Genomic DNA, 26,624 nt, shown 5'->3' on the forward strand with positions numbered 1-26,624 from the left:
TTCCTACTTTTTATTCCCAATCAACCACTCCATCGTTATGCTACTACAGACCCCTCTGAGATGTCCCTGAAAAGCACTGCTAGATACTAACTCCTTCTCCAAAATACCCCCATTTAAACACTTACCGGTTCCCAAACTAAATTTAAGTTCCTGTCTGACTTTCAAAGTAATCTTTAATCTTGTCCTACCCTATGGCTTCAATACCATTCAGATCATTTTTCCAGAACACACCCTTTAATCTGGTCGAAACTTGTTTCCACTGAGCCCAAAGGCTACACTCCACTCAGTGGCTTCTATGGTTTCTAGCACTTGACATCCACTTTCTTCTGATGGCTTAAATCTTTTGAGGACTGCATTCCTTGGGGCTGTAAAGGTGAGATAACTGAGCCTTGGCCGTGGTGGCGCACACCTTGAATACCAGCAGAAGCAGGACGCTCTCTGTGAGTTCAAGGCCAGCATGATCTACAGAGCAGAGTTCCAGGAACAAACAACAACAAAACTGCTGGCCCACATCACTGGCTGCTACATGAACTGAAAATGTTGAACACTTGCTTTCCCAGCCTCCCTTACAGCTAAGCTAACAAAGAACTCTATCCCAGACTTAAAGTAAAAGCACTGAGAATGGAGCCCAGCATCCTATGGTTAAGGAAATGGCTCAGCAGATTCAAGTGCCCAGGCAAAAAGGTGACACTAGCCAGTGGTAAGAGCTTTTTTGCACTTGGTCATAACAGTGCAATCCAGTATTGAACCTGGTTTTGTTACACAAGGCCAGAGGTGTTCCTCTTTCTAAGTCACTTAACCTATTATGCACCTTTGTAAATTTTTGCACATCATTTATTTTATGGTTTGGGTGCTGGAGATTGAACTGGAGGGCAAGTGTGCTACATGCACAGCCCTTGCTCACTTTTGTAAAAAGATAAATGTTATTAAGATGTAACATTCTTGTCAGGAGTTGGTGGCGCACGCCTTTAGTCCCAGCATTCGGGAGGCAGAGGCAGGCAGATCTCTTGTGAGTTCGAGGCCAGCCTGGTCTACAGACCAGGACAGCTTCCAAAACAACAACAAAAAAAGATGTAACGTTCACAACAGAACATGCAAGGAAAAGGTGTACCCAGTGTTAAATATAGCTCAGAGCATTTTTTTATTACATGGGCAAATGAATACTCCTTCAAGAAGCAGAACATTCCAGGTACAGTCTCAGTATCCATAGGAACATGGGAACAGACTCCAGGACTTTCAGAGGACACCGAAGTTGACAAATGCTCTAGTCCCTTACATAAAATGGTATATAAAATATTTGCACTTAACCCATCCACATCCTCCTATATACTTTAAAATCTCCCTGGATCACTTACATAATCAGCGTGAATGTCACGTAAATAGTTTTGCTATATTGTTTAGGTAACAGCAACCAAAATGTCTATAATTCAGTATAGATACTATGCTTTTCTCTCGCACTTTGATCCATGCTCATTGAATTTGTGGATTTGCAACCTATAGAGAACAAAGAAGGCTGACTATATCCCCAAAGTTCCAATAGCTTCCCCATTCAGTTACTATTCCCCTTCTAAGGTAAAATACCACCCTGATTTGTAATAATATAGATGAATACTGTCTGTTTTTAGCTTGCTATGAACAGAATAATTCACTATGCTCTTTTGGGTCTAGCTTCTTCAGATTCACTGTGATGTGTGTAACTGCAATTGATTCATTATTTCTACTACATTGCTTCTGATTCTGGGGTGAATCTTTGCTATATATCTGTGGTATTGTTGATGGAGTTTCCAGTCTGTGCCATCACAAATGCTGCTGTAAACATTCTTTCTGTATTCGTAAACCTGTGTGTGTTGAATATTCATCTAACAGTGGAATTGTGGTTTCAAGCAGTATGCGAATGTCTCATTACAGTTTGAGGGTTTGTTTTGTTGTTGCTGATTGGCAGGAAGGAAGTTGTTTGGTTTGTGTAGTTTGCTTGTTTGTTTTGAGACAGTCTTTTATTCCTTTTTGCCCCCTTTCTTTTTGAGGTAGTGTCTCACTATGTAGCCCCGCTGGCTTGGAACTCACTATGTAGACTAAAATAGCCTTGAACTAAGATTACATGCATCTGCCTCCCAAGTGCCAGAATTAAAGGAGTGAACCACCATGCCTAGCCAGCTAGACAGTCTCAGTATGTATCCCAGGATGATATTGAACTCACAGTTTCCCAGGCTAGCTAAGAACTCCATCCTCCTGCCTGGAATTGCAGGTCTGTGTTATCAACCCGACCCACTGTTTTCAGTAACTTCCCTTTGTGTTTGAAATCCGTCAGGCTTTCTTTCTCATGCTTGTAACTGAGAACCTGGACTGAAGCTTGGCATGGTGATATATGCCTGTAATCCTAGCACTTAGGAAGCTGAGGCAGGAGGATAAGGAGATTACATGTATAGTCCAGGATAGTAAGCCCCTCAACCCGTTAAAAAAACAGCACTCTTGCTTGCATTGTTTCGCAGTCATTTCATTGCAAACTTTCCTTGAATATAAAAGCCCTTACAGGGCAGTCCATAATGAATACTTGTACATCTCAGTGGACTTTACACTATCTTGAATTACCCTTATTTTTTATTCTTTCGATATTTATTATACGGACAAATGACAGATAATTTTCAAGTGAAGAACTATAAATAGCCAATAAACACATTAATAAGTATTCAAAATCATCAGCTCTCAGGGCAATGCAAATTCAAGTTATTTTATATCATTAAATCCTGTCTCTCCTAATGTCAAAGGCTCCAAACCAGCATTTTTGAACTGTCAATTCATAACAAACTAGTATGCTATAGAAACTGAAATACAGTGATTTGTCACTAATAAAACACCAAAGTCTGTGAGTGAGTGATATATGTGGATAAAGATTCTCTTTTGCTAGTGTTTCCAACACTCATTTGAATTCCAATATGTACCTTTAACCATAAGATCTTATCTAAGCCACAGTTCCTAAAAGTGTGTCTTTTATATGAACGTCATCAATCTTGTCTGTCACATTGGAAAACAGGTCTATTACTTTTCCTCTATCTCCTGTCATTCCTAATAGTGCTGAATACATATTAGGTTTTCAACAAATACTGACTGATTATATCAACGTGAAAATAGCCTGCAACATGGACCTGAAGTACAGCTCAGTCTAATTACAGTTCTTTTGAATTTCCAAATCACAGATTAATCAATGTTCTGGATATTGCCTCAAACCTCATGTCAGTTTTCCATAAACTGTGACTCAGATGTCAAGCGAAGAACAATGCTTTTCCCATAAACTGAGAGATTAATTTGGAAATGTTACACTTGAGTAGAATGTCTCTAACACTTAACTCTTACGTTTGATTTTTAGAATATCCAAATTACTGTAAAGGCTGTAATACCTATAAAAGCCATTGCTGACTGTATCGTAGAATGTGTGATTATGGAGCTGGGAGTTTATTCTCAAAAGAAGGGCTGGCTGGAGAGATGGTTGAGTGGTTAATAACACTGGCTGATCTTCCAGAGGCCCCTGGTTTAATTGCCAGCAATCACATGGCAGCTCACAACTGTCTGTGACTCCAGTTCCAGGAGATACAACTCCACATAAACATACATGCAGGTAAACACCAATGCACATTAAATTAAAATATATATATACATAAACAAAAAGAAAAAGATCATGCCTCAAAATCAACATTCTCCCGTGCATTTATCTTCTCAGTACTGCTCCAAACAGGTCATTTATAGGTTCTTTCAAAATTCTGACACCGTTATCCATATACAAAAAGCAGTAGTGGTGCCCACCTTTAATCCCAGCACTCGGGAGGCAGAGGTAGGCAGATCTCTGTGAATTTGAAGCCAGCCTGGTCTACAGAGTGAGTTCCAGGACAGCCTTCAGTATCTACACAGAGAAACCATGTCTTGAAAAACCAAAAAAAAATTGTCTGTTTAGCCAAAATAAACCTGAAAAGTACACAGATTAAAACAAAGGCCTGTGGGGGGTTGCACGCCTTTAATCCCAGCACTCAGGAGGCAGAGGCAGGCGGATCTCTGTGAGTTTGAGGACAACCTGGTCTACAGAGTGAGTTCCAGGGCAGCCAGGACTGTTACAGAGACCCTATCTCAAAAAACAAAGAAATACAGATGGAAGATAGTTTAAAAAATCCATACAAGAGGGGATAGAGACATGGCTCAGTGGTTAAAAGCATTACCTGCTTTTCTAGAAGACCCAGGTTCAATTCCTAAGGCCCGCAAGTCTTTAATTCTAGTCCTAGGAAAACCAACACACACCTTGTGGCCTCCTCAAGTACCAGGCATAAATATGATCCACAGACACACAAACAGGCAAAACACTCAGATAAAATTTAAAAACTGAAAATAAAAATAAAAAATCCATACAACGCACTGACCTCAGAATCAATATAATGAAGTGAGAAAGAGAACCCATCTGTGGAGCTTAGAAGCTAAAATTCCACTCAGGAAGCCAAGCTTACTAGCTGTGAGACTCTGGGCCCGTTACCCTTGCCAAGAATTACAGTGTCTATTTGTCTAATGGGTCTTTCGATGGGATATAAACATTCAAAGCTAAGAGATGCTTTCCAAGCAAGTTAGGGATTACAAGCCTGCCTTTCAGTCAGCACTGGAGCTTAAAGAAGGGGATCTTTTCCCATTTTAAGGTATAGCTTTACTTTTTTCATATTAAGTCCTAGCCTAAACTTTACCCGTTTACCTTGAGGTTGGCCAAAAAGGATTTTTGGGGGAGGGTAGAGGTGAGAAAGGCATATGGACTTGTAGAGATGGCACGGTGGTTAGAGATCTGTTTTCAATTCTCAGCACCCATATGGTGCTCACAAACATCCATAACTCCAATTCCAGGGTATCCAACTCCCTCTTTTGATCTCCAAGGGCACCAGGCATGCATGCAGTACACAGACATACATGCAAGCAAAACATAAAGTAAATAAAAATCTTTTTGGAGGCATAGGGCCAGGAAGGTGGCTCAGCAGGTAAAGGTAATTGCTACCAACCTGATAACCTAAATTCAATCCCTGGGACACACAGGATAGAAGTGACTCCTCTGCTTTCTACATGTGTACCACACACATATGTGTACACACACACACACAAATGTATATGCATACATACACACACACACACACACTTTATAAAACAGCCATAGCCTACAATCCCTGCACTCAGGAGGTTGAGACAGGAGGACTGCCATGAATTCTAGGCCAGCCCAGGCTACAAAGTTAGTTCCAGGCAAGCTTGGGCTAAGAAATGAGACCACTTAAAAAACAAAACTGCAGGACATAAAGGGAAATACTTTTTCTTCCCTGTTTAATGATGGCCTTCCTGTAAGTTTACATCCAATTAGCTGTTCTCATGTTTACCTGTGATCACACACATTTCTTTTTGTTAGGTCTGCTACAACAAAAAATAAGGTTTTAAGCTATGAATGTTGGTCATGTGAAAAGCAACATTGGAAAATTAGCAAAACATACTTTTCTAAACTATGAAATGACTTCCTTGATTAAGGTCAGAGACTATGTAGTAAAATGAGACTGTACTGAAGTAATGGAAAGTGCCTATTACTGAGCCGCATTTGGCAGGCCTCCAGAGTTCTTTTGCAATGCACAGTGGGACTCCAACAAGTACTTATAAAATACACTTTTGGAATTTAAGAATCTCTGGTCACTTTAGTAGTACAGAATTGTGATTAGGAAGTATAGCCTTCCTGAAGCAGGGTTGCAGACGTTATCTCCTGTGCTGTGAAATAATGCTGGGCTACAGACAAAAGTTCACCGTATATTATGGTAAAAGACTAGATACACAGGAATATATTTGAATATTATAACCCCATCAGATGTGATAACCAATGACTAATGGATTAATGTCAAGCTTGTCTTTCAAGTGTCTCTACTACAGACAGACGAATTTTAACTGAACCATGAATTCAAAGTTATCAGTTAAAACAAAATGTGCTAAGGCTGAGAAAAAACAAACAAACAAAAACAATACTTAACATTGTCTTTCTGATGTTCTTCAAAAGGAGAGAAATGCTGGTTGTCTGAGAAAACCTAATTCTCACCAAGTCCTTCTAATTCTCCACATTAACCCTCATGCCTAAGAAGGCAGATGTCAACTGCTGGATGTGATGGTGAATGCCTTAAATTCCTGCACTAAGGAGGTAAAGGTAGGTGGATCTCTAAGTTTGTGGCCAGCCTGGTTTACATAGAGTTCTAGGAGTAAGACCCTGTTCACTCTTTTTTTTTTTTTGTTTTTCCAGACAGAGATTCTCTGTACCTTTGGAGACTGTCCTAGAACTCATTCTGTAGACCAGGCAGCCTCGAACTCACTGAGATCCGCCTGCCTCTACCTCCCGAGTGCTGGGATTAAAGGCATGCGCCACCACCTCCCAGTGACCCTGTTCACTCCTAACCCCCCCCAAAAGAGTACAAGTAGGAGACTAGAATTACCATGTGAGATTAGCCCATAATTATCTGCCCTCTTACCACTGATTTTGGAGTTCTTATCCAAAGACACAAAAGAACTTTTTGAAAACATCTTTATTGTCCACAGAAGACAAAGAGATCACGTTTGGTCTAGTTCACCATCTTATCTACAATGCCCAATGATTACCCCCAGCAAACCTTTACTGACCTTTAACCACTAGGCCATGGAAAAGACCAGTAGCTAAGTTCACCCCATCCTCTTAGAGACTAGTACCATAAAGTAAAGAACAGAAAATAGAGTCTAGGAGACAAGATTTATTCTTTTAATTTTTTTAGCTTTTTTTTTTTTGGTTTTTCGAGACAGGGTTTCTCTGTGGCTTTGGAGGCTGTCCTGGAACTCGCTTGGTAGTCCAGGCTGGTCTCGAACTTACAGAGATCCGCCTGCCTCTGCCTCCCGAGTGCTGGGATTAAAGGCGTGCGCCACCAACGCCCGGCAATTTTTTTTTTAGCTTAAGCAATTTCTTTTATGTGTTTGTTTTATTTTATTGAAAATTTATAATCTGATCAGTTTCCCCCTCCTGACTCCTCCCAGATCCTCGCCACCCCTCTTATCCTAAATAGTTGTAGGTAGGGCAGACCTTCCACCACCAAAGTCTCTATCCAAATGTCACACAACACTAGAAAGCCCGACAGCCATATAACATAAACACACAAGTCATCCCCGCCACCCAACACTCTCACCTATTCATTTTAACTCCTCATTACCTGCTTCCCATCTGTTATGGTCCTTTTCACTATCTCAAAATGGTATCTTCCCCCTCTAAAACAAAGGTTCTATGGCAGCAGACCCTTCATGTCTTGTCTGCTGTCTCCCTTTCATCTGGTTGTAGTTAGTGGTTAGAATATAATAGGCAGTTAATAAACATCTGTGGGAGAGCATGGCCCACAACCTGAACTACACTCAGGATACTTATCAAAGGTTTTTTTCCACCTGTAAAAGGAGTCTCAAAGCTTTTTTAAAAGTCTCACTCAACCCTTAAAAAAACAGAAGTTAAGCCAGGAATGGCAACACATACCTTTAATCCCAGCACTCGGGAGGCAGAGGCAGGTGGATCTCTGTGAGTTCAAGGCCAGCCTGGTCTACAGGGAGAGTTCCAGGACAGGCTCCAAAGCAATACAGAGAAACCCTGTCTGAAAAAACCAAAAACAGGAAGTTAAGGTAGTTATAAAAAAAAAAAACAATGAGCCGGGCGTTGGTGGCGCATGCCTTTAATCCCAGCACTCGGGAGGCAGAGGCAGGCGGATCTCTGCGAGTTCGAGACCAGCCTGGACTACCAAGCGAGTTCCAGGACAGCCTCCAAAGTCACAGAGAAACCCTGTCTCGAAAAACCAAAAAAAAAAAAATGACCACAGAATTCTATCACTAAGGAAATACAATGAAGCAATGGTGTTAGGAAAGGAATTGTATCTGTTGCCCTTTTCATGTTTCTAGAGCATAGACTTTTTTCTCATCATGGTCTTTCACTGGTTATGATACATTCAAATGAAAGCCAGCAAAATTTTTTTCTGTGAGCAGTGGTAGTGCATGCCTTTAATCCCAGAACTCAAAAAAACCAACTAAATGAATAAATTTCTCTGAAAAACACCAACATAAGGTCTAAGAATATTTTTTATACTTACTTTAAAGCAAGTGACTTTTGGTCTTCCTTTTTCACAATGCTGGAGATTGAACCTAGGACCTCACACATGCTGTGCAAGGTATAGGCCCAGCCTTGTAGATTATTTTTTAGTTTTTCAAAGCAGGGTTTGTCTGTGTAACAGACCAGGGTGGCCTCGAACTCACAAGTCCTCTGCCTGCCTCTGCCTCCCAGAGTGCTGGGGTTAAAGGTATGTGCCACCACTCCGGCTAAAGAAGATATTTTTGAGAGGCTACTAATAGTCAGGCAGTGGTGGCACACAACTTTAATCCCAGCATTCGGGAGGCAGAGGCAGGCGGATCTCTATGAGTTTGAGACCAGCCTGGTCTACAAGAGCTAGATCCAGGACAGCCTCCAAAAGCCATAGAGAAACCCTGTCATGAAAAACCAAAAAAAGAGGTTACTAATAGAGCTGGGGTAGTTATAAAGTTGGAAATGAGAAATGAGAGCTCACATTCAGGACTGGCACACAGTTAAGTACCAGGTACGCAGTAAGTGCCTACTGGGTTTTCAAAATCCTATTCTTGGGTGCCCATTTTGACATGGAAATATAAAAACACAAACTCCGAAACCAACTGAAGACTTGCAAAATCCTTATGAGTAAAAGGCACACAGGATCTTGAGCCTCAAAAGATGTCTGAAAGAACAGCAGTGCAGACTTTGTTTTTATTTTTGTTTTGTTTTGGCTTTTCAAGTGTATCCCTGGCAGTCCTGGAACTCACTCTGGTAGACAAGGCAGGCTTTGAAGTCACAGAGATGGACCTGCCTCTATGTCCCTAGTACTGGGATTAAAGATGTATGCCACCACCACCTGGCTTCAGCTAAACTTAAAAACCGGATCCTGGGGTTGAAGAGGTGACTCAGTGGTCACTCTTCCAGAGAACCCAGTTTTGGTTTCCAGTTACCCACACTGCAGCTTACAACTGTCTATGTAGACTCCAGTTCCAGGGAATATGATGCCCACAGACACCAGGGACACAAGCAGGCATACAGGTATACAGGCAGACAAAACACATACATAAAATAAAGATAAATTCAAAAAATAACCCTGAATCCTACATTGTTAAATGTCGCTCCTGTAGATCCCTTTCTGAATTCGTGAATGGAGGGTATCAGCTTTAGAAAACAAAAGACTTCATTAAAAACTTTAATGGCACAAAAGCCAACACGTAGGTCCACTATTTTTCTCACTTTCTCTGAACAATAATAGTGTTATGTTTGTGCAGATTCAATTGGCAGTTGTGTTCTTGTCACCGATAAGGTATTTTCCACTGTAAACACGTCTCTCATGGGGTCAGCCAGCCCTCAGCAAGTGCTCCCCAAGTAAGGGTTAGAATTAAGTGTTTATGCCAAGCCTCATGGCTCAATTTCATAAATGTTATAGGAGGAGTTGCTTACACACTATGGTCAGCTAGGACCTGCAGACATTTTAGAGTCATAATGTCCCATCTACAGAAAACATTACAAAGTGTTGATTTAGGTGAATTATATCTGCTGGCACTTCTGTTATTAGAAAGTTGAGAAATAAATAAGAACACTGGAGTCATTAGGGTGGTGATATCATCACATATTACGTAGCTTCTGGAAAATTCTACTATATATAAGCAAAAGGCTGAGAGTGAAAAGGAGAAAGATCTTAGTACTATTGGGGAAAGTTCTGACTGCACAGGCTCCCTAGGAAGGTACTTGAGAGTCACTGGCTAAACTCATCAAATGCTATGCTTGGAAGCTGGGTTCCTCACATTTGGCAGTGCTAATATGTTGGAGATAACTTTTTACTTTTTTTTGGTGTTTTGAGACAGGGTTTCTCTGTAACAGCCCTAGCTGTACTGGAACTCACTCTTTAGACCAGGCTGGTCTTGAATTCAGAGATCTGCCTGCCCAAGTGCTGAGATTAAAGGTATGGCCCCAGCTGGAGACAACTCTTTGAGAAGGGCTGTCCTGTTCCTGTAGGCAGGCTAGCAGGATCCCTAACCTCTATTCATTAGAAGCAGCCTTGTGGGAAAGCAAAAACTGCCTCTAGGATATATATGTATACGCAAATCCATATTTGCATGAAACAACAATAGATGCAAAAAGAGGTCATGGATTTGAAGGGGAGCAAGCAGGGGTGTGTGAGAGGACTTAGAGGGGAAAAGGGAAGAGAGAAATAAATGCAATCTCAATACAATCTCAAAAATTAAAAACTAAACTCAAAAGCTATTATGGAAAAAATTTAAATGTCTCTACAAGATTTTGCCAAATACCCACTGGGTCAGAACACACTGTTCCAGCTGATCCTACTCCACTGAAATGTGAATTACAAACTCAATTCTTTGCCTCAATATACCTATCTCCACCCCATCCCAATCTGGGTTTTTTTTCTTCTATCCCTTTAGTAAAGTACAAACAGCAAGAGCCACTGGATAACAACAAGCAGAGTAATTCAGGTCAGGAAGACAGCCACAGTGATCAAAGTTCAAGTGTAGGTTGTTATGGACTCTCAGTCTATTGGGGCAGATCACAACCAACCTTAACCCATTTATTCTTACCGCCAAGTCACAAGCCAGTCCCTTAGGCTATTACCTACTACTTTTACACCACAAATAAGCTGACTGCAGAGGGATACCAGAAAAAAGAGGCTCTGAAAAAAAGGAGGTGGTATACAAAACTCAAATAACTTCCATCTTGGAAGCTCCCTGGGTTTTACATCTAAGCAGGATTTTTTTCTGATGGAGTCTGGCTGGAAGGAAGTACCAAAAAGTTACCTGGAAAAGAAAACAACAAAAAACCCCCACGAGATCCTAAATACCTCCAAGTCAGATATTCACTCCCCATCAAAGTTCTCACTCATCCCTTTAGTTTCCAGAGGCTGGGAATAAATTTTCTTTCCAGGAAGTTACTCCAGTTACCTTAGATTCCTTTGCTCTCAAAACTCCCAAGATCATACTCAAACTCCGCACCATTCCTCATCTGGTCACCTTTCCTCCTAGCCTCAAATGCCACCTACAGAGTCCCCAACGCTGTCTCTTCCCCTTAGGCCCTACTGTCCTATCTACCCCCCCTATTCTGGCCCAACAATTCCAACAGGGGTACAGGTCTTCCGTTCCAAATTCCCTTTCTCACGTTACAGTTTTTCCACCATCTCCAAACTCTTCCCTGATCCAAGTAACCAAGGCTGATCCAAGTAACCAAGGCTCCCCAGTGTGTCCCTCTGCTCCCCAAGACTCTTGTCCAAGTTGCTCCCTCTATCCCAGGTGTCTTCGAACTCTTCACTCCTCTTGCCTAGTCCGGTGCGGTTCTCCACATCCCTGGCTTGCCGGGTTGTTACTCTCTGGGGTCCTCCCAACCCGCCATCCCTTAGGCAGGCCTTCTCTAGGTCATTGCTCAAGTTCCCCCCCCCTTGTCCCCCCCCCCCGCCCCGCCTCGCGCCTCGGGCCGCCGCCACCTCCGCCCAGTGTCAGCTGCTCAGTCTCTCACCGCGTCCCCGAAGACCAGTCTTTCAGGTTGTGGCCTTTGAACTCCCCCTCCCATCCCCCCCGGGCCCAGCTGCAGACACTAAAGGAGAGGGCCGGAAAACTCACCCAGGAGCACACAACACAGGACGAGCCCTGAGCCCGAAACCGGAGAGAGGCGGAAGCGCATCGTGATCCCGCAGGGCAGGCGTCGAGCCGACCGGCAAAGCCAACGAACACCCTCGCAGACCCGGGGAAAGCGAAAGCACAGGTGACCACCGACAACAGCACCGAGAAAGCCAGGAATCGCCGCTTCAGCCCCAGTCATAAGACCTGGGGCGGGGCTCTTTCTTCCTTTCAGCCAATCACCATGCTTGAGAGCAGTGCGAGGGGCTGGGCTGTCCGGGCAGGAGGGCGGGGTGGCCACGCCCTGTCTTTTTGGTTCACAATCATTACAGTAGAAAGATACAAGCGCGGAGGGCATTTTTTTAAAGGCTAACAGGAGAGGAGGAACTTTTGAGGTTTGTAGATAGTGGATTATTTCTGTTCTTGGTCCTTGAGAACAAACAACCATTTTCCTGGCATCAAAACGGTTGCAAGATAAATGTATGCAAAAATAAAACACTATTATTCTCCAAGCACGGAGGCTACCTATGCAGTTTATGCTATTAATGGACAGGGAAGGTAGAAGATAGTATGGAGTCACTAACCACCAGATCAGACCCTGCTCTTGAAAGTACAACATTCCCTTTCCCAAATGGGAAAATTGAAGCTAGAAAGAGGAAGCATATTTTTAAACAGAGGAAGAAAAGGGTGAGAGAAATAAAACAAGAATAAAAGGAAATAAAGAACATTCCTACTACTACCCAGAGATGCTGTTTACAAAAATCATAAACTTCCAGGAATTTTCTATGCATACATAAAAAACATCTAATGAGTTCATACTAAACAATATTCTGTACACTTATCAAGTGAGCAGTAAACAGACACAACTTAAACCAACATAGGAAAACAATCAAGCTTAAAACTCTAGAGTTGCAAAAAAACATTGACCCTCAAATGTCTAGTTTCCAAAATACACCACACACACACACACACACACACACACACACACACACACACACACTCATCACTCATCTAGGGTTTTAGAAGGTTCTTCTGTTTTTGTTTCTGTTTTTGATTTTCTTATCTGATGCCTCAGAGATTCTGGAATAAATGGCCTGTGTCTGTCCTACAAACTTAATTTTTTTTCTTTTTGACAATACTGAACCCAGGGTCTCCTCACACATGCTTAGCAAGCACTGAGCCCTTTTGGAAAAAAAAATTTGAGACAGGCTCAGTAAGTTGCCTAGTTTAACCTTGAACTCATAGTATTGTTGTAGCTCAGGCAGAACTTGAACATATGATTCCCCTGCCTCAGCTTGCCAAGTAGCTGAGATTGCAGGCTTTCACCGCCAGTCCTGTCTTATTACTTTCTTAAACAACACTTGGAATGATTCTGATGCTATGAACCGTGGACCACACTTTGAAAAACACTAAAACATTGATTCAACATCACACAGTTCTGATCTTAAATCTGAGGGTTCTGTCTATAAGCAAGCTAGAGCAGAATTGAGGGACAGCTAAGTGATTCTCTGAAATGACATGCGACACTGATGGGGCTTCTTCTGTAGAACTTTAGTTAATTCTCTAATGGGACTGGTGACTACCCATCCTAGTCCCCCACTCCAACACTAGTATTAATAGCCACAGATCTGCATTCACTGAAAGTAAGAACACTTGAGTATGATAAATGCTCTATCATGGGTGAAACTAAATCATGAGCAATTGACTCGTTGAACATGGAACTACTAAACTTTACAGCATTAGTCATTAGCTTTAGCAAAATGTCATTTGCCCATTCTCCCGCCCATAAGATCTGGCTAGAGTTTCTTTCTGGATCTGCAGAGAACATATGACTGGAATCAAGTCTTCAGAAGTACACCCACCAATCCTTACATTTATGAACTCCGTCCATTTCCTCAACTCTGGTTTCTTGCTTTTTGTTTTTTATTTTTGGTTGTTGTTTTGTTTTTTGAGACAGGATCTCACTTTGTGGCCTTGGCTGACCTGGAACTTGTATAGACCAGGCTGGCCTAGAATTCACAGAGATCCTCCTGCCTCTGCCTCAAGTGCTGGAATTAAAGGCATGCACAATCAGCCTGGCTGGAAAATTACTGATAAACCCTTTCCCCAGTATCAGGACAATGAATGATGTAATAAAGACCCTGTGGACATAATCAAAGTTTCTCATATGCACATATGAAAAGATCGACCTGAAACCCATTAGTTTATACAAATCACAAGTATTATTTATTTTAAAAAGATATAATGACCAGGCATGGTAGTGAAGAACATTAATCCCAGTACTAGGGAGGCAGAGGCAGTAGGATCTCTGTGAGTTTGAGGCCAGCCTGGTCTATGTAGTGAGTAGTTCTAGAACAGCCAGGATGACATAATAACACTTTGTTTAAAAAGAGAAAGAACCCCTACTAGATTTGATACAGTATGAAATTCAGGGATTAAAGGAAGGAACTGAACTCCTGGGTACACAGATTAATAATTAAAAAACAGTGGCTGTAGAGATGATTCAATGGTTAAGTGCACAGGCTGCTCTTCCAGAGGACCTGGGTTCAATTCCCAGAACCTACTTGGCAGCTCATACCTGTCTGTGACTCCAGTTCCAGGGCTTTGACACCCTCACACAGACGTACCTGCAGGCAAAACCAATGAACATAAAATAAATCATGTACTCAAAAAGAATTATGAAGCAAAAATATTTTAAAAGAAACCAGCAAGTACCCCTGAGCTACTGGTATCACCTACTTGTTATCAGGTGATCTTTTTATTAACATGTATTAATTGTTCAAAATAATGGGTTTTGTGATGATGTCCAGTGATGCCACTTCCTCCTACTGGTCCCCTTCATCTTCCCAGGTATTTCCCCTCTACTTTCTTTTTTTCTTTTTAGATGTAGAGTCTTCATACGGCATTTGTTTTTTGTTTTTTTTTTGGCATTTGGTGTTTTGAGTATGGCTTATTTTACTTAACATAATGATCTTCAGTTTTATCTATTTTCTTGAAAATAGCACAAACCCATTTTTCTTTATGAGCACATTATCTATTTTTATTTATATTTTGGAGGAGTTTTGTTCCTGTGTAATGTATATGCCTTTGTGTGCATGAGTGTGGGCTTATCTCACACGTTACATGTGTGTGGAGAGGCCAAAGGTAGATGTTTTGCTCTATTGTTCTTCTGTCTTACTATTCAGACGAGGCTTCCCTTCAACCTGGAGCTTGTTGTTTTGGCTAGCTTGGTCAGCCAGTGAGCCCTGGAACATACCCGTGTCAGGTCCCCCAGTTTTGAGGTTACAGATGCACTATGCCTGACTTTTACTTGGGTGCTGGAATCCTAATTCAGGCCCCCATTCTTGCATGATAAGCACTTTCTCCATCTAACCATTTCCCCAAAACTGACTTTCATTTTCATATACTCCTTGAATTTGGCTCTCTTCTGGATAAGGCCTCGAATCCATGGCAAAATGGCCACCACTGAAACCCACACAGAAGTCACTGTGGGCTCAGACAGTTGCCAAACCTTGAGCTGGAGTTCTCAGGGCAAGTGGAGATGTGCTACTTTGAGGTATAAGTTTCCCCCAACAGTATTCTCAGATCCCCTTGCAAAAAGATCTGGCCCAATCTGTTAAAACACAGTGGTTCTCAGGCCAACTGTACATTAAAATCGCCTAGAGGGCTTATCACAACACAGACTACTGGACCCCACTGGACTTTGTGCAGGTCTGAGGTAGAGTGAGAGAAAGTCTGCCTTTCTAGTAACTTCTCTGGTTGACCTGATGGTGCCCTACTAGAGACCACACTCTGAAAAACGATATCTCAAACACCTTTTGGGTCAATGTCTTTATTAATATACACATTTATTTATTTGCTTGTTTGTTTGCTTATATTTACATATGAATGTATGCCACATGTGTCCAGGTACCCAAAGTAGACATAAAAGGGCATTGGATTCCCCAGAGCTGGAGTTTCAGGCAGTTATGAGCTGTTCAGTGCAGGTGCTGGAAGTTAGCTAATGTGTTGGTGCTAAAAACTGCACTTAGGACCTCTGGAAAAGCAGTAAGCGCTCTGAAACACTGAGCTGTCTCTCCAGCCAGAAACACAAACTTTTGTTTTACACAGGGTCTCACTATGTAGTTCGTTTCCCCTGGCCTAGGACTCCCTATGTAATTCAGGCTGGCCTTGAACTCCACCACCACAACCGTCACCCGGCTATTTTTATTAGTATATGTTCATTCTACAAAGTGATGACTCTCATTATGACATTTCCCGAAGTATATCATGAATTTTGTCTATACTCATTCCTCATTGCCCTCTCCTGTCTCCCACCAATTCTCTGCCTTTTCCTAAATAGTACTTTCTACTTCCATGCTTTATGATATATAGTTGTGTGGGTGCATGTGTGTACATGCGTGAGTGTGTGTGTGTGTGTGTGTGTGTGTGTGTGTGTGTGTACAATCTAGGTTATGCATATAAGAGACTATCAGCAGTTCTCTTTCCTCTGTGGAAAGGAATTAGAAGTGGGAAAGGTTAGGTGGTGGTGGCGCACGCCTTTAATCACAGCACTTGAGAGGCAGAGACAGGTGGAGCTCTGTGAGTTCAAGGCCAGCCTGATCTACAGAGTAAATTCCTGGACAGCCAGGACTACACAGAGAAACTCTGTCTTGAAAAGAACCCCCCCACAAAAAAAGAGTAGGAGAAAAAACACTCTTATTAACTTCAACAAATTTGTAGAAAAATTTGGTTGTTTATAGTAATGCTTTTTTAAAATTAATTAATGAAAATAATTTTAGATACTCCAGCTGGGAGTATAGTTCCTTGGTAAAACTCTTGCCTAGTTTGTATGAAGTCCCGGACTCCATCCCCAACACCAAATTAAAAATAAATATTTAAAACTAGAATATTGAGCTGGTCTGGAAAGATAGCTCAAGATATAAGAGATCACACTGATCTTGCAGAGGACCCCAGTTCAAATCCCAGTACCCCCAAAAGGCAGCTCATAACCACCTGTAACTCCAATTCCAATATATCAATTTGAAGGTTCCTCAAAAAGCTCGAAACAGAACTGCCGTATGACCCAGTTATACCACATCTGGAGATATGCCCAAAGGACCCCCACACTCTACAGCAGAGATACCTATACTTCCATAGTCACTGTAACTCTAGGCACAGTATCACAGAAATAGAACTAGCCTAGATGTGCATCAATGAATAAATACATAATGAAAATACATGTGTGGATGTGTGTGATATAAATATATAAGTGACGTACATATGGTGCATATATGTGAGACAGGGTTTCTCTGTCAACCCTAGCTGTCCTGGAACTCTCTTTGTGGATCAGGCTGTTCTGGAACTCACAGAGATTCACCTGCCTCTGCCTCCCAGTGCTGGGAACAAAGGTGTGTACCAATGCCCAGCATAAACAAATTCTTGAACCACACTCCCCAACCTCATGTGGTTAGTAAATATTGTATCATACCTGAGCAGTGGCGGTGCACACCTTTAATCTCAGCACTCTGGAGGCCCACTCTGTGAGTTCGACGTCAGCACGGTCTACATAGCAAGTTACAGGACAGCCAGGGCTACACAGAGAAGCTCTGTCTTAAAACAAATAATTGACTCAGAAAACACCCCATTTTTATTTTATTCTTTTGTTAATTTGAGATCTGGTCTAACTACATTATCCAGACTGATTTGGAAAGATGAGGTAGGTTCAAGCAATCCTCTTACTGAGAACCCTGAATAGCTCCAAGCACATATCTGCCTCATCATCATTTTATTTTACAGGGTTTGTAATCGACAACTTAGACTTGGTTTACTGTTTCGGACATTTGGAAATGTGTCACAGGGTAAGTACTGTTGATGAGATAAGAGCAAATCAGGTTCTGGCGGTTGCAATGCTAAACGAGACTTCTGAAACCCATTCTGCCAGATTACCACACAAGCTCCTGTTCTCAAAGGCTTAGGATGAGTTGGACCGGTTCACCCACTGCCTTTCTTCTTCAGGAAGCTGCAGTTCTACTCTAAATACCTTTGAACTAGTTGCATTATGACCACAGTTTATCTGGCATAACTCCCATTCCTTAAAGTCAACAGATGCACGAACTTTAATAGCATTTGAACAATGCCGACACAGTAATAACGAGGCTAGCTTTAGGTTGATTAATTAGCCTTACTGACACATCAAAAGATTAAAAAAGGAACATGCTCTTTCGTTTAAAAAATATGCAGAACACTATTGCTCCAAGGACAGTCTGATCCATGGAACAGAATGGACAGTTTAAAGATACACCTGTTTGTTTGTGTCTATGGGACCATATATTTTGTGCTGGGGTTAGTCACGGGGTACTGTGCATGCTGGGCAAGCACTTTGTTACCGGCAGCCCTTTTTCTTTTTGTACTTTTACTTGAAAAAAACTGAGTCTTACTAGGTTGCTCTTGAATTCCCTCTGTAGCTCTGGCAGGCCTGAAGTTTAGAATTTCTTTCACAGCATCTCAAATGACTGGGATCTTATGCTCATACCACCAGCTGCAGTAGATCAGTGGTTCTCACCCTTCCTAATGCTGCAACCCTTTAATACAGTTCCTCCTGTTGTGGTAACCACCAACTCTAACATTATGTTTGTTGCTACTTCATAACTGTAATTTTGCTACTGTTATGAATCATAATGTAAATATTTTTGGAGATACAGGTTTGTCAAGGAGGTCAAGACCTACAGGTTGAAAACCGCTGTAGTATTTACAAAGGAGATGAAAGAGCCCGGGAGCTCTTAGAAGACAAAGGCAGGTGGATCTCTGTGAGTTCAAAGTCATCCTGGTCTATGTGCTAGTTCTAGGCCAACCATGGTTACATAGTGAGACATGACTCAAAAACCAAATGACAACAGCAAAAGAGGAAAATTAAAAATGAATTAAATTCTGGGAAATGACCTTTGTCATTATCATGCAACATGGAAAATACCACTTTCTCCTTTTGTGCATCGCGCCCTCTTCACACACAGATTATTGTATCCAAGATGACTTTCGTACTTTACAATTATTCTATACAAATTGCATGTGAGTTAAGTGGAGAACATTACAAAAACCCTGCTAAATGTAGAAACAAAAACTGAAGTAGCCTATAGTCCAGAGCTTCTGCCCAGCACGTCCTTTCTCCCACCTCCGCCTCACCAGGGTGACTCTTGCTTCTCTTTAAGGTAACCTGTTTCCCTCCTGAGCCAGCAAAGGAACTACGGGGCTGAGCCTATGTGAGCACTCTGGACTTCCCTCAGACAGGTGTGTCTTCACTAGTCCTGACGCTCTCGAAGTATAAATGTGGCCGTGGCTTTCAACAATCTGTTCTCATAATCAGTGCTCATTAAGTGCTTCTTGAATTAATGAGTAAACAGAGGGTACAGGGATATTAGAAAGCATACAACGTCAATACTGAGCTGGAGGAATTATCTCTGCCTACTTCCTGTTTTTTTTCCTTCTGTGTTATATCAGGGAAAGTGGCAGGGTTTTTTTTCCCAGTTGACCAACCAGCTGTAACTAACAAACTTTTTACTCTTACTTTGACCACTTTCTCCTTGTCTATGTGTCTTTTTGTTGAGTTGGGGTCTTAGTATGTAACCAAGGCTGGCCTTGGATTTTTTTGTTGTGTTGTGTTGTGTTTGGATTATCTTTTCTTTTGATTTGCAATACAGTTTCACTGTATAGTCTTGGCTAGCCTGGAACTCTGCTCTGTAGACTAGACTGGCCTCGTACTCATAGAGGTCTACCTGCCTCAGTCTTCTGAGTTATGGGATTAAAGGCATGAGACACTACACCCTGCTGGCCTTGAGTTTATCTCCCTACTTCACCATGTCATATATATATGTATATATATATGTATGTATGTATGTATGTATCTTTCTCGTACTGTTTCATCCTTTCTGAATCTTTGTTTCTCTATTTCTGTGTCTTTCCCTTTCTTACACACACACACACACACACACACACACACACACACACACACACAACCTTCATCATCTCTCCTGTCTGTGATTTCTTCTTTTTTCTTTTTTGAAAAGTGTGTGCTCTCCAATATGGAGATGCCCTGGAACAGGAATTACAGGTGTTTGTAAGCTGCCTGACCTGGGTTCTGGGAACTGAACTCGGGTCCCCTGGAAAACCAATCGGCATTCTTAAGCACTGAGACTTTGCTCCAGCCTCTAATGTTTTTCCTTTGAGATAGTGTCCCATGCTGCCTAGGCTGGCCTTGAACACTCCTTTCCAGTATTAGTATTGCAACCGTGTACTACCATGCCTTTCTCTGGGATTTTCATATTTTTTGTCTTACTTCATAGCCCAGGATAGCTTTGCACTTGATGTCATCCTCCTGCCTCAGCCTCCCAAGTGCTGGAGTTACAGGTGAAAGCTACCATGCCTGGCTTTTTTTAAAATAATTTATTTTTATTTCTTGTGAATTGATACATGTATATTTGATCCCCTGGAACTAGAATTACTGACACTTATGAGCTGGTGCTGGGATTTGAACCCGGGTCCCCTGGAAGAGAAGCCAGTGATAGTAACCTCTGGGCCATCTTTCCAACCCACCCCCATGTCTCACTTTAATATTTGTCTTTCTACTCAATAGACTATGGAAGAGAAAGATCCTAAAATATAATCTACCAAATTTTGAAATGGCGCACTGAAGGAAATAATGTTATAATGTTCTCTTCCTTCTTGGTGGCAGTTTAGAGGCGAAAATCAGACTCAGGAAATTTTTGTCTCCCCCTATATAAGACTATTTGATGACAATCACCTACCCAAAAAGTCTAACTGCAATGGCTGCAACAAGCTGTTTGACATAAGATGGTAGCCACATGCTTCAGGTTTCTTGATTGTGGAATAGCAGATATTTTGAAATCGGAAAGGGCCCTTACCCTGCCATTTCGCTCACCAAGGTCAAGTTGCTTACTCAAGTTAGCAGCAGAGCTGAGAGCGGAGCTCTTACCTCCCAACTTCTTCCCCGCTGTTCTGTTCTCATTTGGCTCTATCTCTGTGCTCTAAATGCTCCCTTCATTAAAGTTTCATGTGAACGAGAAAGGCACAGGAAACACTGAAAGCCCTGTGCACTTCTGCTACAGAATTTATTAGATGGTGACCTTAGCACTCTTACCAATTGAAATGCACACGTTTCCTAGCAACTTCACTCTTCAGATGGTGTTTTGTTTTCCCAGTGCATGCTCATGGAAATATTTGTTGACTTGCAATAGACTTTAAAAAAAGACAGGCCATCTAGCCAAACTCTTCTCTTTTTGTTTATTTGTTTGCTTTGGGTTTTTTTTTTGAGACAGGGTTTCTCTGCATAGCACTGGCTGTCCTGAAACTCACTCTGTAGACCAAGCTGGCCTCAAATTTGTACAGATCCACCTGCCTCTGCCTCCCAAGTGCTGGGATTAAAGGTGTGCACCACAATGCCTGGCCTGTTTCCTTTTTGAGAGAGGGTCTCACTATACAGTCCTGGATGGCCTGGAACTCTTAGACATCTGCCTGCTTCCACTCCCTAACTGCTAGGATTAAAGGTATGTGCTCAGTGGTGAAGTTTGGTTTTAGGTTGATTTTTTTAAAAAATCTCTTAAGACTGGCACACCTTTAGCCCCAGTACTCAGGAGTTAGGAGCAGGCAGATTTGTCTTGCAAGTTTGAGGAGCCTAATCTACATAATGAGTTCCAAGCCAGTGTGGACTACAACATATCCTGTCTCAAAAAAGAAAATCACTATTATAGGGTCTGGAGAAAGCCTGGTGGTTAAAAACACTTGTTCTTGCAGAGAACCCAGGTTTAGTTTGTAGCACCCACATGACAGATAACAGTCATCTGGAAGTCCAGGTCTATGAGATCTCATGTTTCTCCTAACCTACACAGGTACCTGAGTGCTTGTGGTATATGTACACATACATAAAACAAAACAAAATACATGAATATTTTAAAATCTGTCTTACAAATACCAAGTAGAAAAGAACTATAATTATTAAAAAGGAAAACAAATCCTCCCCCACCCCCCAAAAAACATGTGATAGAGCTACGGGATTTTATTATTGACATACTGTGAGTCAACACTGTTTCTTTTTAAAAGTACAAAGTACAAGCTAAGGCCACTTAGATGGAAAGTTCAAGAGAAGGAAGGGAATGCACACTGAACTGTGACACAGTTGTATGGTTTAATGTGGGCTCCATGGTTGCGGAAGGACATTGACAAAGTCAAAGAGCCTTGGGGAAGGAAAGTGGAATGAGACATCTGGGAAATCTTCCCATAGGACCAGCTTCAGGCTGGAGAACGGATGTCTCAGTAAAATGCTATCTCCAAATACCTCCAGATAGGCTTGAGAGGTGGCTCAGTAACGACAGCGTTAGCACTCTCCCAAAGGACCTGGGTTCAGGTCCCAGGACCCATATCAGGCAGCTCACAAGAGTCTGAAACTCTCATTTCAGGGATCCAATGCAACTGGCCTCTCCCAGCACCCATATTTGCTCACACATACCGAACCCCAACACAGTCAAGAATAAAGAGCGTCTCTTTGTAAGAAGTGCATAAGCAGCTACAGAGGCATAGAGGGGAGAAAAAAGACAGGTTAAGTCATGCAGTTCCAGAGAGATTAGAAAGAAGAGTTAGACATTTTTCCTTCCTACTGACTGAACTTTAGCTCCTTTTAAAATTTCAAACAAGACCTCAAAAATTAGTAACTCAGAGTAGTGTCACACACCTTTAATCCCAGCACTCAGGAGGCAGAGGCAGGTAGATCTCTGTGACTTGGAGACCAGTCTGGTCTACAGAGTGAGTTCCAGGACAGCCAGAGCTACACAGAGAAACTCTGTCTTGAAAAACAAAAAAAGTGTAACTTATAGTAGCGTGTTCTTACAGAGAAACCTAAAAACTGATAGGAAACTGTAAGATAAGATTTACCATCAGAAGTTAGGTAAGGGGACTTCTGAGGACTCTGCCAACTTGGACCCCAGAGCTTTTGAAAGTTTCTTGGGCCTCAGTGTTGGATACAGATGTAGAGACATATGCTTCAAAAGACTCTGCCTTTTCTTCAGTTTACAGAACTAGCAGAGGTGGGTCAGTGGTTATGGTTCAGTTAGAGCTTGTCTAATATGCACAAAGCTCAGTGTTCAATCCTATAATTATTTAAAATTACATATATAAATAAATTATATATACCCATTTTGAAAGATTCGTGTTTACTTTATGTGTATGGTGTTTATCTGCTTGTATGTGTACCATGCACATGCAGTGCCTGCTGAGGCCAGATGAGGGCGTTGGAGTCCCCGGAACTGGATTTACAACACTGTGGGCCTCCGTGTGTGTGTGTGTGTGTGTGTGTGTGTGTGTGTGTGTGTGTGTGTGTGTGTGTGTGTCTGTGTGTCTGTGTGTCTGTGTGTGTGTGTCTGTGTCTGTGTCTGTGCCTGTGTCTGTGTCTGTGTGTGCTCAGAACTGAACTCAGGTCCTCTGTAAGAGCAAAAAATATTCTTTTTTTAATTCCAGGACAGGGTTTCTCTGTGTAACAGTCCTGGCTGGAACTCATTTTGTAGACCAGGCTGACCAGGCTGGCCTCAAACTCATGGAGATCTGCTACCACTGCCTGGTCAAAGTACTCTCTTTTTTCCCCTGTCAGGGTTTCTCTGCATAACAGCCCTGGCTGTCCTGGAACTCCCTCTGTAGACCAGGCTGACCTTGAACTCACAAAGATCCGCCTGCCTCTGCATCATCAGTGAGTGCTGGGATCAAAGGCCTGTGTCACCACTGCCTGGTAATTAAAGTGTTTTTTTTTTTATGTGTATGAATGTTTTGCCTCCACGTCTGTAAATGTACCTTGTGCAAGCAATGACAGTGGAGGCTAGCAGAGGGCGTCAGAACCCTGGGAACTACCTTTACTACCTTTGAACCACCACGAGGGTGCGGGAACCTCTCATCCACTAAGCCACTTCTCTAGCACCCTCCCTCAAACAACACATACTTTTAAACAAAATAACTAGTGAAAGGCATAGCGTGTGCAATGCTCTGGTTCAACCTCCAGTATAGAAAACAAAAATAAGGAAACAAAAGTAACACTAGCACTGACTGGAGAGATGACTCAGTGGATAAGAGAACTAGCTGCGAGGATCTGAGTTCAGTTCCCAGCACCCACATGACAGCCCGGAAGTCTGTAGCTCTGTTTCAAGGAATCCAAAACCTTCTTCTGACTTCTTCAGGCACCAGGCATGCACACAGCTACACATGCAAGTGAAACACCCATAAGCATTAAGTAACAATAATGAAAACATGTAGAGTAACGCTAGGAGAGGCAGACTTCCTACCTCTGGTCGGAGCTGATATGCAGAACACTGTTCCCACAAAGATGCCCACATCTTGTCAGGGGAAATTTTAAAAAAATGAATTAACGTCTAAACAGGCTTTTCTTTTATTGAGACAGGACTTCAGGCTGACTTCAAACTCAAGAGCTCCTTGCCTCCACCTCCTGAGTGCTGGAACTACAGGTGGCTTTCCTCTGACTTTAAAATGAGCAAATTATGATAGGTTGTCTGTACTGGGCCTAGCATAGTCACAGGGTCATCATAAGTGAAAGAAGGAAGTGTCAGAGTCAGAGAAAGATGTGGCAACGGAAGCAAGGGTCACAGTAAGCTGACATGAGGATAGCTCCAGGAGGGACTGAGCAGCAGGCTTCAAAGACAGGACATAAATAACTGTGTGGGACAGCTTAAGGTCCAAAAACAGGCTGCAAAGCATGCTGGGATGGCTGACTCCAGATTGCTAGGGCAGCAGACCAAAACAGATCTAAGGGACAAAGTGAGATAGTGGTCCATTCTCACTAGGTCAGATTAAAGCAACCTCAAGAGTCTGGTTCTAAGGCAGCAGGCACAGAGTATTGTTCTTTCCGGTGGACCTGCCAGCTTTAGGGGACATAACCCCTATACATATTCTTGCAGTTTACACATCTAAGAATGGATTGTGGTTAAAGTGGGTTTCTGACGAAAGTACCTCTTTCCTAGAAGTGACTGCCCTGGAGGAGGAGGCCCAGGGAGGGGACAGCAGAGAAGCTAGGATACAGACTCCTTCCTTCTCACTGGCACTTTTGAAGTTTTTTTCTTTCCAAAGCACAAGAAGCAAGACGGTTGATGGGGTGGGGGCCAGAGGAAACTGGACACTTCTCCATAACAAGATCACAGCTGCCATGGTTCCCTTGGAAGATGGAAGAGGGGCCTGTCAACCAAGGGCCACAGACTGATTGCCTGAGCTAGAAAGGGCAACGGCACAGTTTCCCCCAAAACCTGCAGAAGAAACACCAGCATACCGACACCGTTTTAGGTCCTTGGACTTCCAGAATGGTACCACAGTACATTTGTATTATTTGAAACCACCCAATACTTGCAGAAGAAAAAGGAATGCGTGCCTTTTGGGGGAAAGCAGTGGGTCTTTGATCTTTTTACCTTGGAAATTAACATTAGAACATGTTGCATGGAAATAGAGGTGTTTTTAATTTTGGCTACTCTCTTTTTCTTTCACTTAACAAAAATCCAGAGGGGATACTGGAGAAGAAGAGGTATGTGGGCAGAGGGGAGTTCAAAGTGAGGAGAAGAGGGTAAGATGGAAGAAAAATGTCAATATTGGGGAGAGAGAGAGATGGGGAGAAGGAACTGAGAGGGCCAAGGATGGCAGGGGAAGACAGGAGAAGGGCAAAAGAGGGGATGAATGGAGGAAAGGGAGTGAATAGGAAAGGGAGAAGCATGCCTGGCGGTGGTGGCGCACACCTGCACTCAGGAGGCAGAGGCAGGCGGATCTCTGTGAGTTCAAGACCAGCCTGGTCTACAAGAGCGAGTTCCATGACAGGCTCCAAAACCATACAGAGAAACCCTGTCTCGGGAAAAACAAAACAAAGAAAGAGGAAAGGGAGAAGCAGGGGTTAGGGGAGTGGAAGAGAGAGAATGGGCAGGAGGTGAGGAAATACAAGTTAAATGAGGAGAGGGTGGGCATTAATGAGGGAAGAAGATGGGAGAGGAGGTTTGGAGTGATGGCAGGGAGGGGAGGAGGACGGAAGGGCGGGAAAGAGGAGAGATGTGAAGACTGGTGAGGAAAAAGAAGAGAGGCGGGAAGGGAGTGGGATGCGCATGGAAAGGGTAGGATTGGAAAAGAGAGTGGGGGTCATAGAGGTAGGGAGGTGAGACAGGAGGAGAAGGGAGGAGAGGGTGGGAAGAAGTGGATAGAGGAAGGATGAGGAAGAGGTAGAGAGGGGGTGGCAGAGAGAAGAGGTCATGAACGGACAGAGGGGAGGAAAGGAGTGGATGGAGGTAGAAGGTGGAGGAGAATTAAGAGTCACCAGATGAGGTAGTGTTGAGGTGACAGGGATGGTAGCATAGAATCATGGAGATGCAGGAAGGGGAGAGCAGAAGAAGCGGAAAGTTTGTAGAGCTATGGGCAGGGTGTGGAGCAGGGCGGAAGAGGGATGCAGTAGGAGAAGAGAGAAGAGGAAGTGAGGGGAATTGCTTAGGGGGATGGTGGCTAGAATGGAGGAGAGATGGAATCAAAAGGTAGATGAACCAGGGAGTGGAGAGAAGAGCTAGGGGGAGGACGGAAAGGGGAAGTAGAGGGGGTGCAGAAAAAAAGGAAAACAAAAACCAGTCACGAGGTGTGGGCACATGCTGGTCTTCTCAATCTTCTCAAGACGTAGGTTTCTCTTCCTCCTGGAGCCTACAAGTCTGGACAGCAACTTCATGGGCATCTGGAGCCCCCGGCTCCATTTCATAGCACAATGGTACCTTCTGCGACTCGAGCTCTAGGAAGCCGACCTAGAAGCATCTTCTGATAACTTCTGTCGGTCTCAGTAGATACTCAAGTATCCTTAAGTTCAGTCGGCAGCAGAGGTGGAGCTCAACTCTTGCTTGGGAACCACAGACCTACTATTT

At 42.8% G+C, this 26,624-nt stretch overlaps 1 protein-coding gene across 3 annotated transcripts in view; it reads right to left on the reverse strand.

Moving 5' to 3' along the window:
- The window catches only part of Lamp2 (lysosomal associated membrane protein 2), a 49,337-nt gene extending 37,401 nt beyond the window's left edge, over nucleotides 1-11,936 (reverse strand). For all 3 annotated transcript variants that reach the window (XM_021234703.2, XM_013122800.3, XM_013122801.3), the window contains exon 1: nucleotides 11,710-11,936. In XM_021234703.2, coding sequence (XP_021090362.1) covers nucleotides 11,710-11,908 — 199 coding nt within the window. In that variant the 5' untranslated portion in view covers nucleotides 11,909-11,936. The remainder of the gene's footprint in view (nucleotides 1-11,709) is intronic.
- Between the last annotated feature and the right edge of the window lie 14,688 nt (nucleotides 11,937-26,624).

This window comes from Mesocricetus auratus, unplaced genomic scaffold (assembly GCF_017639785.1).
Source record: "Mesocricetus auratus isolate SY011 unplaced genomic scaffold, BCM_Maur_2.0 Super-Scaffold_100003, whole genome shotgun sequence".
Taxonomy (NCBI): Eukaryota; Metazoa; Chordata; class Mammalia; order Rodentia; family Cricetidae; genus Mesocricetus; species Mesocricetus auratus.